Raw genomic sequence first — 14251 nt, 5'->3', positions numbered from 1 at the left:
ACATCCAGTCAGAACGCACTGAGAGTACACAGGAAGTACCGGACATCCAGTCAGACACACTGAGAGTACACAGGAAGTCCCAGACATCCAGTCAGAACGCACTGAGAGTACACAGGAAGTACCGGACATCCAGGACTGACACACCGAGAGTACACAGGAAGTACAAAACATCCAGTCAGGACACACTGAGAGTACACAGGAAGTCCCAGACATCCAGGTAAATGTTGTTGACATCTGGGTAGCTTGCTGTAGCTATGGATACCTATGTTAAGATAACATTGAATAAATAAACTTGTCTTCATAGCCCAATAAAAATAGTGACAACAAGAATACAAACTTGAGCTCCAAGTGAAAATAAGAAAGCAGCAAATACCAGAGCAGAACCATCTGAAGTGGAAACTGGAAGACGAGGCAGACGAGTGCGGCCACCCTGACTTCTGACAGGGCACACGCACATCCTGACGGGGTGGGCGAGGCGCACAGCAGTGGAGCTCTGAATCGGCCCCCGTCACTTCAGCTAACGAAAACACTCAGATAAGACGACAAATGAAGCTACTTGTGTGGCAAATATGTGGTATTTAACGTCACAGAAGCAGAAAATATCCCCCGATCTGGTGGTGCACGCCTTCAACCTCAGCACTCACGAGGCAGAGGCAGGTGGATCTCCATGCACGGAAGGCCAGCCTCGCTACATATCGAGTCCCAGGCCAGCCAGGGGTATTCAGAGACCCACACCACGTAAATCAATAGAGAAAAAAAAAATCCAAAATATAGTAAGAACCATAGGAACAATTCTAGGCCAAGAATTTGGCTATCTATAAAAAGCAGACCAATTCTAAGAGTATTTCCTACCAAGAGTAAACTGAGGGGGAGCAGTCTTACCAGGCCACAGAGGAAGACAATGCAGCCAGTCCTGATGAGACCTGATAGACTGGGGTCAGAGGAAAGGGGAGGAGGACCTCCCCTATCAGTGGACTGGGGGAGGGGAATGGGTGGGGAGGAGAGAGAGTGGGATTGAGAGGGGAAGAGGGAAGGAGGTACAGGGGGGATACAAAGTAAATAAACTGTAAATAATAAAAATAAAAATAATTTTTTAAAAAAAGAGTAAACTGTGGAGAAGCAAAGACTACAAGCAAGGCAACAATGAGCAAAGACACTAAGGAAATCCAGCAGCAAAAAACCAGGATCCAGTTGTGTCACCAGAGACTTCTACCAAACATTTAATAAGTAACTCCAACCCTCCCCAAGCTCCTCCAAGTGTGAGCGTCATAGGAACTTGTGAACTCATCTGGTGAGGCGACACTTCCTACCTACACACAAGCCAGACCAGGAGCCAGAAGAACAGGAATTGTGGGCCAGCGTCCCTGAAGGGCGGCAGGTTAGCAGCAGCTTCAGCAAGGCCTAGCAAGTGCAGGAACCAGCACAGGGCCCGCTGACACAGCACGGTTGAGCACACTGATCCTGGAATGCAAGGATGGCCCAGCCTCCAGAGATACGATGCAGCGGACTGCAGTGACGGAAGAAAGGGCAAAACGATGGTAGCCGCTCAACAGGTACAAGAAAAAACGTTTAACAAAATTAGACACGACAGACACTTTGATCAACTTAAAGCACCCCAGTATAATTAACGTATGGCAAGCCTGTGGCAGGGGGCACACCCAACAGTGAGAAATGCAAAGCTTTTCTGCTAGAAGCAGAACAAGGCAGTGACGCACACCACAGCCCATCACTGGGGCAGGAAGTAACATCACACACACATAACTGCACAGACAGCTAACTGCACAGTGAAGACGCTTAGCAGGAAACTGCCAGGTACACAATATTAGAAAGCTCTTATATCTCTACACATCAATCGTGAATTACTGGAAAACCGGTAAGAGGGGCTGGGAAGATGGCTCAGCAGTTAGAGGGACCAGAGCCGGATTCCAGCAGGCCGGCGACAGCCAACCCAAACTCCCAGGGGTTGGAGACAGGGGCATCATTTCCAGCCAACCCAAGGAAACATGGGTGCCAATCTCAGGAGAGATGTTGCCTCAAAAGGAGTGTGAGGAGTGCCAGGGAGGACCAGCAGCGCCCTCTTCTGACCCCTGCATGCATACACAGGCACCCCTTCATGCACACCTGCTAAACTTACACAGACACAAACAGCAATAGATGGAGCTATTTTTAAATTAAAAAAAAAAAAAAAACTCCACTTATAATAAGATGAAAAGGCAAAAACAAAAACAGAACACGAGCGTAAATTTAACCAAGGAGATAAAAGAGCTGTCTTGAGTTTGCTGGTGAATGGCATGAAAATAACTGAATGACCCGCTGCAATGACGCCACTGAATTATGTGCACACATGTATGCACACTCACACTCAACCAGTATTGCTACAGACACTAAAATGAGAAATCAAGTCACCGACACAGTTCTATTTTTGAACAAACATACTACACACATGTAAAATGCTAAGAAAGTGCTTCAATCTGTAGGCACGCCTCACGACCTGTCAGACTTTCCGTACTGTTGAAATTATGAGCACGTGTTATTTGTGGCATCAGAAACCCGAATCCAGACGTCCCCTGCTGTAGCCTTGAGTGTCTTTGCACTGCATTCCTGCTCTACTCCCGAGCCTCGGATAGATCCCAAACACAACTCCACTGGCCGGAGCCGTTCAAGAATCTGTGCTTTCCCACAAACCTGCACTGACTCCAGGCCTCAGATTTCCGGCTCCATCTGAGGATCCTGGCAGCTCCTGGTAACCGCATCAACTCTGCCTCTGGTGCTCAGCCAGAAAGACAGTGCAGAAAGGCAAGGCCCCACATGGCCACTTTTCCTAACCAGAGTAGCTTTTCACTGCAGAGCTGTCGCTTAAGCAGCAGCTGCTCTAGGGCTATAGAGATGCCTCAGCAGGTAAGAGCTCCATTCACAGCACCCACACGTAAGATTACAGCTGTCTGTAACCTCCGTTCAGGGGCCCTGACACCCTTACTCAGATATACATGCAGGCAAAACACAAATGCACATAAAATAAAAATTTAAAAAACAAAGTTAGGTGCTCTGGTTCCTTTGCTCTCTGGGATCTGACGTGCTGAGGAATTCTGGGAAACAACTATATTTGGTTGGTCGTAGTTGATGGTTTGATACTAGGCTTTCCTTCCAGAAGGTGGAGCTAGCCCTGAGTCAATTAATGTGTTCTAGGTGTCAAAGGAATGCAGACATCACAGTTCCATGGTGCAATTGTGGCTGGGCAGACACCCACAATTCCATGGGGTATGTGGCTGGGCCTCAGCTGTGTCTAAAACCAGCCTGGCCAGTGGCCAACTCCTGGGCATCCTCAGACAGGACAGAGTCAGGGCAAAAGCACATGCCAGGCCAGGCTTGACCCCACGTGTGAGGATGCCATGGTGAAGAACATGGCATCCTAATCCTAATCCCTCAAGAGTAAAGGCCAAGAGGACAGACACCGGTCCTGAGAAGCACATGACCTCACTAACCTACTGACCCCCGATTCTTTTCAACTAGTCTGGAGAGAGTGAGGAGTGAATATTGCATTTTAACTCAAAGTCAAGCACAACACGTAGGACACGTAAGAATGACGAAGACGCTGGCTAGCTCTCCACTACCGTTAGCAAATACCCCAGGACAAATCAGCTTAAAGGAAGGAAGGCTGACTCGGGCTCATGCTGCTTTCAGGCCTGTGGTGACACCAATTGGCGACAGAACCTTTACGATGCTGGGCTTAACTGAAGGAAGTTACATCCTTGAAATTAAGGCCTTCTGCTCTGTTTTGAGACAGGGTCTCTCTTGCTGTTTCTGCTGCTGTGTGCAAACTCAGGCTACGGCCTCCAGAGAGCTTATGGTGACTTTCCTGTCCTGGCCTCCCATCCTGCCCTGGGAATGCTCCCATCTCTGCCTCCCGCCCCTGCCCTGGGAGTGCTGGGTTACAGATGAAAGCCAATGCCTTGGGCTGTTTTGCATGGGCTCCAGGGACTAGGTCCATACAGCCAGGCTGGCATATCGAGTGCTCCTACCACTGAGCCATCTTGCCAGCCCATCTCCACCTGTCAGTAGCTCTGAATTAGCAATAGACGGAGTCCTGTGTGTAGCCAGGGGGTGTGCACAGCCCATTCTGTGAGCTACGGAAACCCTGAGCAGCACAAACAGGCTTAGAAGGAGAGGAGCCTGTGGTGCCCCCGGTGTCACTGGCACCCTCCAAAGGCACGCCCCTATGCCCTCTGAAACGCTCCTGCTGCCGAGCCGGGAACTTCTGCCTATGTGCAGAGGGGGCTCTTGCCAGCGGCATGCCACACACACGCCTGGCTTCCTCACGTTCTAAGGAGCCTGAAGACAAGCCCCGAGAAGCCCTTCACACACACTGGGACAGCTGGAGCTAATTGACACAGAGGAATTCCTTCAACACGGTGGGCCTCGGGGCTGAGGCCGGGCCACCCTCCCTAAGGCACCAGGGTCCAGAGAGAGGCGCGCTTGTGAGGCAGGGCTGTCTGCAGAGACCCAGTGTGGCTCCACTGCAGAGCAGAGGCTGCCAGAGCAGTGTGACCGCCGGGCTCCTGAACCGCTAATCACATTTTTATTGTTCACATTCGCCACTGAAATTGCTTTGCAACTGTTTGTTTTGAAACAGGCACATAAAATATCACGGCGGCAGCATTTGGGCACATATTGGAAAATCTGCCATGAATAAAGATTTTTCTTCCAATAAAATGGAGTTGGCCTATATCGCCTGGCATTAAAATGATTTATTGAAGTAGCCACGACATAAACCATAGAAATAAAGTGAGAGATTAGAGTTCCAGCAGCGTTCAAGGCGACTACGTCCAAACTCACGTTTAACACACATCTTAATGCAACTTGTCATGCTCTGCAAAGGGTCGAGGGAGGAAAAAACAGCCTCACCTGCTCTTCCAACGGTTTTACACACACAACCAGGTGGGTGCCAGCTCACAACCACAGGACCACGTGCACCAGCCATACCCGGGCCTAGAGATGCGGGCTCAGTCCAGCCCCCAGCTGACGCAGGCTGCCTGGAGCTCACAGCAAGAACGCAGGCTGCCACTAGGTCTGGCGTCAGCTCAGAACCCAAATCCAAGTGTGACTACGCACAGAACCCGTGGGGCACAGACAGCCTGAGGCTGCAGCCCAGCTCCACACTGACACCTGGCTCGGGGAGTGGGCCGGTAGCAGCAGAGCACGGGGCTGCTCCCCGACCCCCAGCCCTGCCACCATGGTACCCAGGTTTACAGAGAGGCGCTCTCCATGGGCAGATCCTGCCAGGGCGGTGGTGCACACCAGCAGGGGGAAACCTGCACACTCACTGCAGGTCACACTCACTGCAGGGTCACTCTCACTGCAGGTCACACTCACTGCAGGGTCACTCTCACTGCAGGTCACACTCACTGCAGGTCACACTCACCATGCAGCTCTTGGCATCACACTCATCATGCACATCTTGACTTCACACTCACCACACAATCACAGGGCAAAGACTTGGTTTGACGGAGTGTTCATTTAAGCTCCTCGTCCTTGGTTGGGGAAAGGAAGCTGAGCCGTTCTGATCTGGAGCTCAGTGACCTTCATGCTGAACCCAACAAGGTTGCTTGCAAGTGCAGCAGGGAGGCAGGGAGAGAGGAAATGAGAGGGGGAGAGAGGGAGGGAAAAGGGGGAGGCGGGAGGGGGAGAGAGAAGGGAGGGAGACAGGAAGAGAGGAAGGAAGGAAAAAAGAAGAGATGGAGGAAAGAGGGAGAGATGAAGGGAGAAAGGAGGGAGGGAGGAAAAGAGGGAGGAAAGGAAAGGAGGGAGGGAAAGAGGGAAGGAGGGAGGGAAGGAGGGAGAGCTGGAGGGAGGGAAGGAGGAATAGAGGAAGGGAGGGAGGAGGGAAGGAAGGAGAAAGAAAGGGAAGGAGGGAGAGATGGAGGGAGGGAAGGAGGGAGAGAGGAAGGGATGGAGGAGAGAAGGAGGGAGGAAAAGAGGGAGAAAAGGAAAGGAGAGAGGGATGGAGGAGGGAAGGAGGGAGAGAGAAAGGGAAGGAGGGAGGGAAGGATGGAGAGAGGAAGAGAAAGAGAGAGAGAAAGGGAAGGAGGGAGAGAGAAAGGGAAGGAGGGATGGAAGGAGGAAGAGAAGGAGAGAGGAAGGGAAGGATGGAGAGAGGAAGGGAAGGAGGGAGGGAAGGATGGAGAGAGGAAGGGAAGGATGAACAGAGGAAGGGAAGGAGGGAGAGAGGAAGGAAAGGAGGGAGAGAGGAAGGGAAGGAGGGAGGGAAGGATGGAGAGAGGAAGAGAAAGAGGGAGAGAGAAAGGGAAGGAGGGAGAGAGAAAGGGAAGGAGGGATGGAAGGAGGAAGAGAAGGAGAGAGGAAGGGAAGGATGAAGAGAGGAAGGAAAGGTGGGAGAGAAGGAGGAAGAAAGGAAGGGAAGAATGGAGAGAGGAAGGAAAGGAGGGAGGGAAGGAAGGAGAGAGGAAGGGAAGGATGGAGAGAGGAAGGGAAGGAGGGAGGGAAGGATGGAGAGAGGAAGGGAAGGATGGACAGAGGAAGGGAAGGAGGGAGAGAGGAAGGAAAGGAGGGAGAGAGGAAGGGAAGGGTGGAGGGAAGGAGGGAGAGAGGAAGGGAAGGATGGAGGGAAGGAGGGAGAGAGGAAGGGAAGGAGGGAGAGAGGAAGGGAAGGATGGAGGGAAGGAGGGAGAGAGGAAGGGAAGGAGGGAGAGAGGAAGGAAAGGAGGGAGAGAGGAAGGGAAGAATATAGAGAGGAAGGGAAGGAGGAAGGGAAGAATGGAGAGAGGAAGGGAAGGAGGGAGAGAAGGAAGGAGAGAGGAAGGGAAGGATGGAGAGAGGAAGGGAAGGAGGGAGGGAAGGAGGGAAAGAGGAAGGGAAGAAGGGAGGGAAGGAAGGAGAAAAGGAGGGAGGGAAGGAGGGAGAGAAGGAGAGAGGGATCCCTGGGCTCTACCTAGGCTCATTTCCAGTGTGCCATCCCTGTGCACATTGAGAGCAGAGGCCTAATGAAGCTAAGAACAAGACAAAAGATCTATAGTCTGTGGAGACACAGTCTGGGCTGGAGAGACAATTCACCCCAGAACTTTAAAACTTGACATGGTCACTTGAATTCCAAAAGACAGACTTGCAAGCTTACCAGAATTACTTCAAATATGAGCAGGATCACTTTGCTTTCTTCCACAAGCCTGTAAGGGAGGAGAAGGGGGTTAGCGCGTGTGTGAGGAGCTGAGTTAAGCTGCTGCCCCTCGGCGTGGAGCTAAGGCCCGTGTCTAACTGCTCAGGCTCTGAACCTCGAAGTCTAACGAAATAAACAAGCACTTTAACACTTGAACCTCAGCAATTAAACAGAGGAAATACGAGGCAACTACATGATGGCCAGCTCAGCCTCAGTGAGATTTTAATGTGAAAAGTAATTAGAATTCACAATTACATAAAGACAGCCAACCACGGTAACGCCGGGAGAAACAACGTGACCAGTTTATGCTGCACCCAGAACCCGCAGCACGTGAGGCTGACATTTGTTCTCTCTGCCTCGTCAGCTGTCTCCTTGGCATAAATAAATTAATGCACAATGAATTTTAATGGCCTTTAATTTTTAAAAAATTGGACACCAATCACCCCGTCTACTGTAGGCACTTTCTTTCATCAAATCTGGTTATAAATTATCATCAGTTATAACGGAATAATTATTTCATGAAATCTCAGAGAAAAACGCCCTGATTCGTCCAAGTCAGTCAGTTTTTATTAAGCTTGATAACCTGGGGCTGGGGCACAGCTCCGGGCTGGACGCTTCACCCCAGCCCTATGAAAAGTAATTTTAAGAAAAAACAAAACCAAGCCAGTGGGAGGCCAGACAGCAAACACTGCCACCGTGAGCGGCTCGTCTCCATAGCAACCATAGTGAGCGGCAAACAGTGAAAGCAGCTCGAGTAACGCTGGAGTAGACACGCATGGCTGTGTGCTAATAAAGCTTTACTCTCCAGATGGCCACGGGCTGTAGCAGGGACCACATCTGGAGAGACAGCCCAGAGGTTAGGAGCTCATGCTGGTCTCGCAGAGGACCCAAGTTCAGTTCCCAGCACCTACACTAGCAGCACACGACCGTCTTTAATTCCAACCTCAGGAGATCGAACTCCCTCTCTTGTGCCTCTGCAGGCATCTCTGCTGAAATACACACACATACACAATTTTTTTAAATATTAAAAATAAGTCTCAAAAATCATGTTCTTTTTAAGTATCTTGTTAGAATAATCCTGTAGGACAAGACAAGCACGCTGCCTCTGCTGTTGATCTTTGGTCTGTGTCCCAGACCACATGAGGCAGCAGAACTGGGCCGCAGCGTCTGGCCCCCCCAGGAGCTTGTCTGTCTGTGACCCTAACAAGAAGACACGAGCACACTCATGGGACATGCTGAGGGAGCGGGAGACGTGGCATTCCCAGGCGGAAACACACAAAGGCCAGACTTGGGGTCTGCAAGAGTGAGCGGTATCACCATTCTTCACGAGGTCCCTGTGGCCCTGAGGGACAGCGACAGCCTGAGTGCCCTCAGAGAACAGGGGTGTGGCCTAGGCGTGTGGCAGAATGCGGTCGGCAAGGAAAGGGCAGAAGCTGCCACTGGTGATGAAGGTCCCTTGGTTGCAATTCTGAGTAAAGTGGAGCAGGCGCAGATACATACTGCAGGAGGCTGGATATGGCGGCACACACAGGATTCCAGCGCTCAGGAGGCTGAAGGATCATGAGTTCAAGGCCAGCCTGAGCAACAGAGAAAGATGCCAGATTCAAGAAAGAAAGAAAGAAAGAAAGAGAGAGAGAGAGAGAGAGAGAGAGAGGAAGGAAGGAAGGAAGGAAGGAAGGAAGGAAGGAAGGAAGGAAGGAAGGAAGGAAGGAAGGAAGGAGAAAGGAAGGCTAGATCTCACTTTATAGGGATCTAACAAGTCAAACTCAGATAGAGAGCAAGCAGGGCCAGGCTAAGTAGCCACCTTCTGACTGGACGTGAGGCCAAGTTCATACGAGGACATTCATGCCTGCTCAAAAGCACAGGGCTGGAGGTGTCACAGGCCCCAGAAGTGGGAACCTATTCTAGCTGTCTTCTAAATGGACACGGCATCTGATGCCTTCTGAGTGTCTATGTTTGTACACACAGAGAGCTGCTCTCAGTCCAGAGAAGCTTCTTCTGCAGCGGGCAGCTGCCAACTCGGATTCACAGCTGGTCAAAGCACTGAGAGTAAACGGTTCACTGAACATCTCTGAACGTGCCTCTGTTTCGACGGACAATGGCCCGTGCACTCACCACAGCTATGGTTAGCAGCCGGCTCTCACCAAGCCAGTCAGCTTCCGGTAAGTGTGGCTGCTGGGAGCTCGCCATGCTCGGGGAGTCCACCCCACACCCCAGCATGCAGCGCCGACCAGGCAAGCAGAGACCTCACTGACCCACAGGGTAGCCTGGGACTGGTAATCTGCAATTTCTGCTGCTGTTCTTGTATTTTTCAGGATGTCTTTCTAAGGATGTCACTGTTGTGTTTTAGGGAAACCATTTCAAATATGCATAGAATTACCATACCCTAATCCATAGCCTCTGTGGGCCAGAAATCTGGTCTTGCCTTTGTCACAGCCGGGAAGACAGAGAACAGGGTGAGGGCGTGGGAAGGAGCCCCACTCACCTGTGTGTGTCTGGGACAACTAGAAAGTCCTTGGTTGACTGCTTGCTGAGCACCTCCCCTCTCCCCTCCACTCGACTGGACGGTCCCAGCGTGTTGGCTGGGAACCAAGAGCCAACGTCCCAGCGTGAGTCTGAGTGAGATGGCTGTCAGGTGGAATCATCGAGGGCAGAGTGAGGGAGACCACGGCAGGCCTGTGACATAGTCACAGACACACAGACACAGGGGGGACGTAGTCGTGTCACAGGGGGCCCTGTGTGGGAAACGTCTGTGTTGTCGTCTTAGCAGAATGTAAGCTTCTACAGCACCCATCTGTGACAAGCAGAGAAGTCCCTCGGCCCAGGGGTGGCAGGTCACAGACACAGAGACCCGAGTGCCCATGAGGAACTACGCTCACAGAACAGCTCACGATGCCAGCTGCGGGCCACGTGTTCTCTGGACATGCCGTTGGCCACGCATGCCCGGGGCATCCTCTCAGAGGATCACAGAGTCAGAGTGAAGGTGTGTGGGCGTGCTCTAGTCTAGAGGCTCAGCTCAGGGAGCCCCGTTTCTAATCTTCTCAGTGTTGGCAGAGCTCACGTCTGTGGAGACTCAGGGTCCCGCACGCTTGCTGGACCAGCTAAAGCCCCCTCAGCCCCACTCTAACTGAGCCTTCACTTGGGGTTCAGGCCCAGACAGTCCCAAAAGGTTTGGCTACCCTTCCTCGTGTGCCCGTGTGCCGCTCAAAGAGATAATTAACAGTGAAAAGCAAAGAGAGGTGATAAGGGTCTAGAGACCTCCACGCCCATCCTCAGGGTCCTGACAGAGACCTGGTCTACAGATGGCAAGCGGTGTGCAGAGCTAAGCAGGGGTGGGCAGGGTGGTCCTGTCTGCCCTCACTGTCCAGACTCCCTCTCTCTGGGAGGTGGCAGAGCTGTGAGCAACCTCCTGCTGGAGGCAAGTTCAAGTCCGTCCTCTGGCTGGAGGCAGGGCTCAGCCTTCTCCTTCCCCAGCACGCCATCCCTGGGAAAGTGTCATGCCTGGGCCCACTGTCTCCAGAGCATGGCAGCACAAACGTCTCTCTAGAAGTATCTTCCACAAGTTGCCCACCATCCTGGCCCTGTGGTCGACTCCATCTCCAAAGCCAGTCAGGGATGCAGCCCTGTACGACCAGCCCTTTGCCTCCTCACACCCAGACTCCAGACCAGACCTGAAGGGCTCGTGTGGTAGGGCCTTCCCTCCATTTGAAGGTCATTAGTTTGGGGTCTTCATTATGTCTACAATAACCCTACACAGTGCCATTACGTTACTGGGCAAATGAGTAAGTGGACAGGGCGAGGGGAACTCCTGCCTCTGCCTCCTTTCAGAAGAACAATTCCAAGGTCATCCATCCTCTAGAAAAGCTCATCTTCTGCTTCTAGTTCATCTGCTCACATGCTGAGCGGGACGTGCACACACTGAGCCGAAGGGCACACTCGGAGCTGGAGGTGCACATGCCGATCTGGAGGGCACACACTGAGCTGGAGGGCACACGCCGAGCTGGAGGGCACACACGCCGAGCTGGAGGTGCACATGCAGAGCTGGAGGGCACACACTGAGCTGGGGGTGCACATGCAGAGCTGGAGGGCACACGCCGATCTGGAGGGCACACGCCGAGCTGGAGGTGCACATGCCGATCTGGAGGGCACACGCCGAGCTGGAGGTGCACCTCGGAGCTGGAAGAGCACACCCAGCTGGGGCACACTTGCTTCGCACTCCAATGTCACTGGTTAGGAGATTTTACTTTGTGTTCATCCTGACTGAGGAGCAGCAGACCGTAAACAGAGCTTTGTCATTTGTGCAATTTACCAGTCTAGTGGGCCCGCGACGGCCATTTTAAATTAGAACTTCACCATCAAGCTGCATTTCAATTATTTGTTCAGCGAGTCAGCTCCAGAAAGAAACGGCTTTTTAATGCTTAGTTACAGGATGGTATGTCGTCACCCTGAAAGAAGATTTGTGGCCCTGCTCCTTCAAACAGCTGCTTTCTCGCCATGCTTCCTAATTCACTTGGAGAGGGGAATTAAGAAGTGTGTGTGTGTGTGTGTGTGTGTGTGTGTGTGTGTAGTATTTTTCACATACACAAGATGTCAGGGCTGAGGTTCCCACAGTTTTAAGACACATGTCCATCTTGCAAAGATCCAAAGAATTCTGAGAGAGAAGGACGCGTCTTCCCTGAGGAAGGTCACAGTGAACACAACACACAGGCGGCGCCTGGTCGGTCTGTAGGCCTGACTGCTCCGCCCTCTGAGAGGCCTCGGAGCTGAGCTATGGTGTCAGTCTCCGTCAGACACACTTTCCTCACAGAAATCTCCCATACCTGAGACGGCCATGGAAAGGGTGACAGTTTTCGCAGAGGACTAAGGACTGGTGGGGTTGAAATCAGTGTCTTCCGGTAGGAAGCACACTGAGGGGACGGGAATTCTCCCGGGTTAGCAGCCCACACTGCAGGCAGTTGCAGGGCCAGGGCTCACATGGGGAGACCCCGCGGTGCACCCACGTGCTCACCGCCACGCCGACTCTCAAGGCAAGTCAGGGCCACACGCCCTACATCTATTCCAGAGTGTGGCGGGTCTCCTGAGCCTCCTCCCCTCTCAGCTCCCCGCTGGGCCTGCGGGCACGGGCCACGGCAGGCCTGAGCGGGGAGGGCCACACCACTGATCCCCGTGGGCTTCATCCGCCAGACCCTCAAATTTCATCTCTCTAAAAGCGTTTTTATAACTCTTGCCATAAAACAAAGAGCCGTTAACATTTTGAACAAGCTGAAATGATATTTCTTCCTAGATACTGATTTTCAAATTACCTCGCTGTGCTTCTAGAAAAAGTTCAATTCTGCTGCAGAAGGGCTTGGATTAGAATGTGCCTCCTCTGGCGAGGCCCAAGCCTGGGAGCTCCCCAGGCAAACAGCTACGGGCGCGCTGCTCCGGGATGGCTTGCTGCAACCCGCTGTAAATTTAAAAAGCAAGCGAAAGGACAGGCCCCGGGGGAGCCATCCCATTCCTTCTGACAGTCAAGAGCTAATCTGGAAAGCAGTTTACCTTTCTGTGATGGACTCAATTGTTGGTGAGGTTTACCCGGGCAACAGTGCTGAAAAATAAAGCTCCCCTCACACGTGTCTGGTCCGCTGTTTGTCGCTGTAACAGAATACGCAGGACAGGGCGACCGATAAAGACGCTTATTCAGGTTTACAGTCTGGGAGACCGGGAAGTCCAGAGTCAGCGGCTATAGCCAGTGGGGGCCTAGAATGTGGGGTGGGGTGGGGTGGGGTGGGGTGGGGGTCGGGGTGAGGGTGTTGGGCACAACGGCGCACACTTGCAATCTCAGGGCTCGGGAGACTGAGGCAGGAGGAATGCACAAACCTAAGGCCAGTCTGGGCCACACACTGAGATCCTCTCTCAAGCACAATGAATGAGTGAATGAATGAATGGATCAACCAGCAAACTGATGAATGAGAAGTGAGGTAAACAGATTACTTCATTTAACGGAATGATTCAGCTATTTTTAGGTATTTTTATGTATTTTAGGTATTAAGGAGCCTGTGCCTTGCTCCTTTAGAGTATTAATGCAATCCTATATTATGGCTATCCCTTTCGTTAATTTTATATTTATATATAGTCTTGAGAACACTATGTAAAACCACTTGCCTCAGGAGAGCCTGTGTACACATTCCTGGATAAAGTGAAGGCTGGAGGAGATGTGGCCCTTTTCTAATTTTAATTTTTTATTTTGTGTATACGGGTGTTCTGCCTGCATGTTTGTCTGTGGCCCATGTGTGTGCAGTGCCCACAGAGGCCCCTGGAACTGAAATTACAGATGGGTGTGAGCTGCCATGTGGGTGCTGGAAATGGAACCTAGCTCTTCTGGAAGACAGCGGACGCTCTTAACCACTGAGCATCTCGCCAGTCCAAAAATGCTTGTACTGGGCAGTTTCATGTCAACTTGTCACAGCTAGGAGGAGGACCCCCAGCTGAGAAAATGCCCCTTAAGACGGGCCTACAGGAGAGCCTGAGGGGCGTTTTCCTAATCAGTGACTGGTGGGGGAGGGCCCAGCCCACTGTGGGTGGAGCCATCCCTGGGCTGGTGTCCTGGGTTCTATAAGAAAGCAGCTGAGCAAGCCGTGAGGAGCGAGCCAGTGAGCAGCACCCTCTGTGGCTTCTGCATCTGCTCCTGCCTCTAGGTCCCTGCCCTGCGTGAGCTCCTGCCCTGACTTCCTCACGTGATGAACAGGGATGTGGAAGCTAAGCCACATGAACCCCTCCTCCACGAACTGCTTTTGGTCATGTGTTCCTCAGAGCAATAGTGACCTAACTTAGGACGCTCAGCTTTCTCCATTGTCTCTTGGAATTCACTGACAGACCAGGCTGCTCTGGAGTCACAGAGGTCTGCCTGCTGCTGCCTCCAGCACGCTGGGGCTGACGAAGCCTGCAAGGTAGCTTTTCTCCTTATGAGACACAGAGAATAAACACTGAAGAGACTCAGCAGTAGGAGCAGTTGGGTGAATGCTAAATAAAATAAAATCCAATTTTCACACATTGGTTCAGCAAAGACATCATTGAGAGTACAAATAAGCACATGTGTACAAA

The 14251-nt window shown here is 52.0% G+C and overlaps 1 protein-coding gene across 10 annotated transcripts in view; it reads right to left on the bottom strand.

Moving 5' to 3' along the window:
• The window catches only part of Ulk4 (unc-51 like kinase 4), a 236615-nt gene that overhangs the window by 127600 nt on the left and 94764 nt on the right, over positions 1-14251 (bottom strand). For all 10 annotated transcript variants that reach the window (XM_060385048.1, XM_060385047.1, XM_060385049.1 and 7 more), the window contains one exon: positions 7130-7178. In XM_060385048.1, coding sequence (XP_060241031.1) covers positions 7130-7178 — 49 coding nt within the window. The remainder of the gene's footprint in view (positions 1-7129; positions 7179-14251) is intronic.

The sequence above is a fragment of the Meriones unguiculatus genome, chromosome 6 (assembly GCF_030254825.1).
Source record: "Meriones unguiculatus strain TT.TT164.6M chromosome 6, Bangor_MerUng_6.1, whole genome shotgun sequence".
Classification (NCBI taxonomy): domain Eukaryota; kingdom Metazoa; phylum Chordata; class Mammalia; order Rodentia; family Muridae; genus Meriones; species Meriones unguiculatus.
Note: the sequence above shows the minus strand (reverse complement) of the source record. Positions and strands in the feature narration are given on the sequence as shown.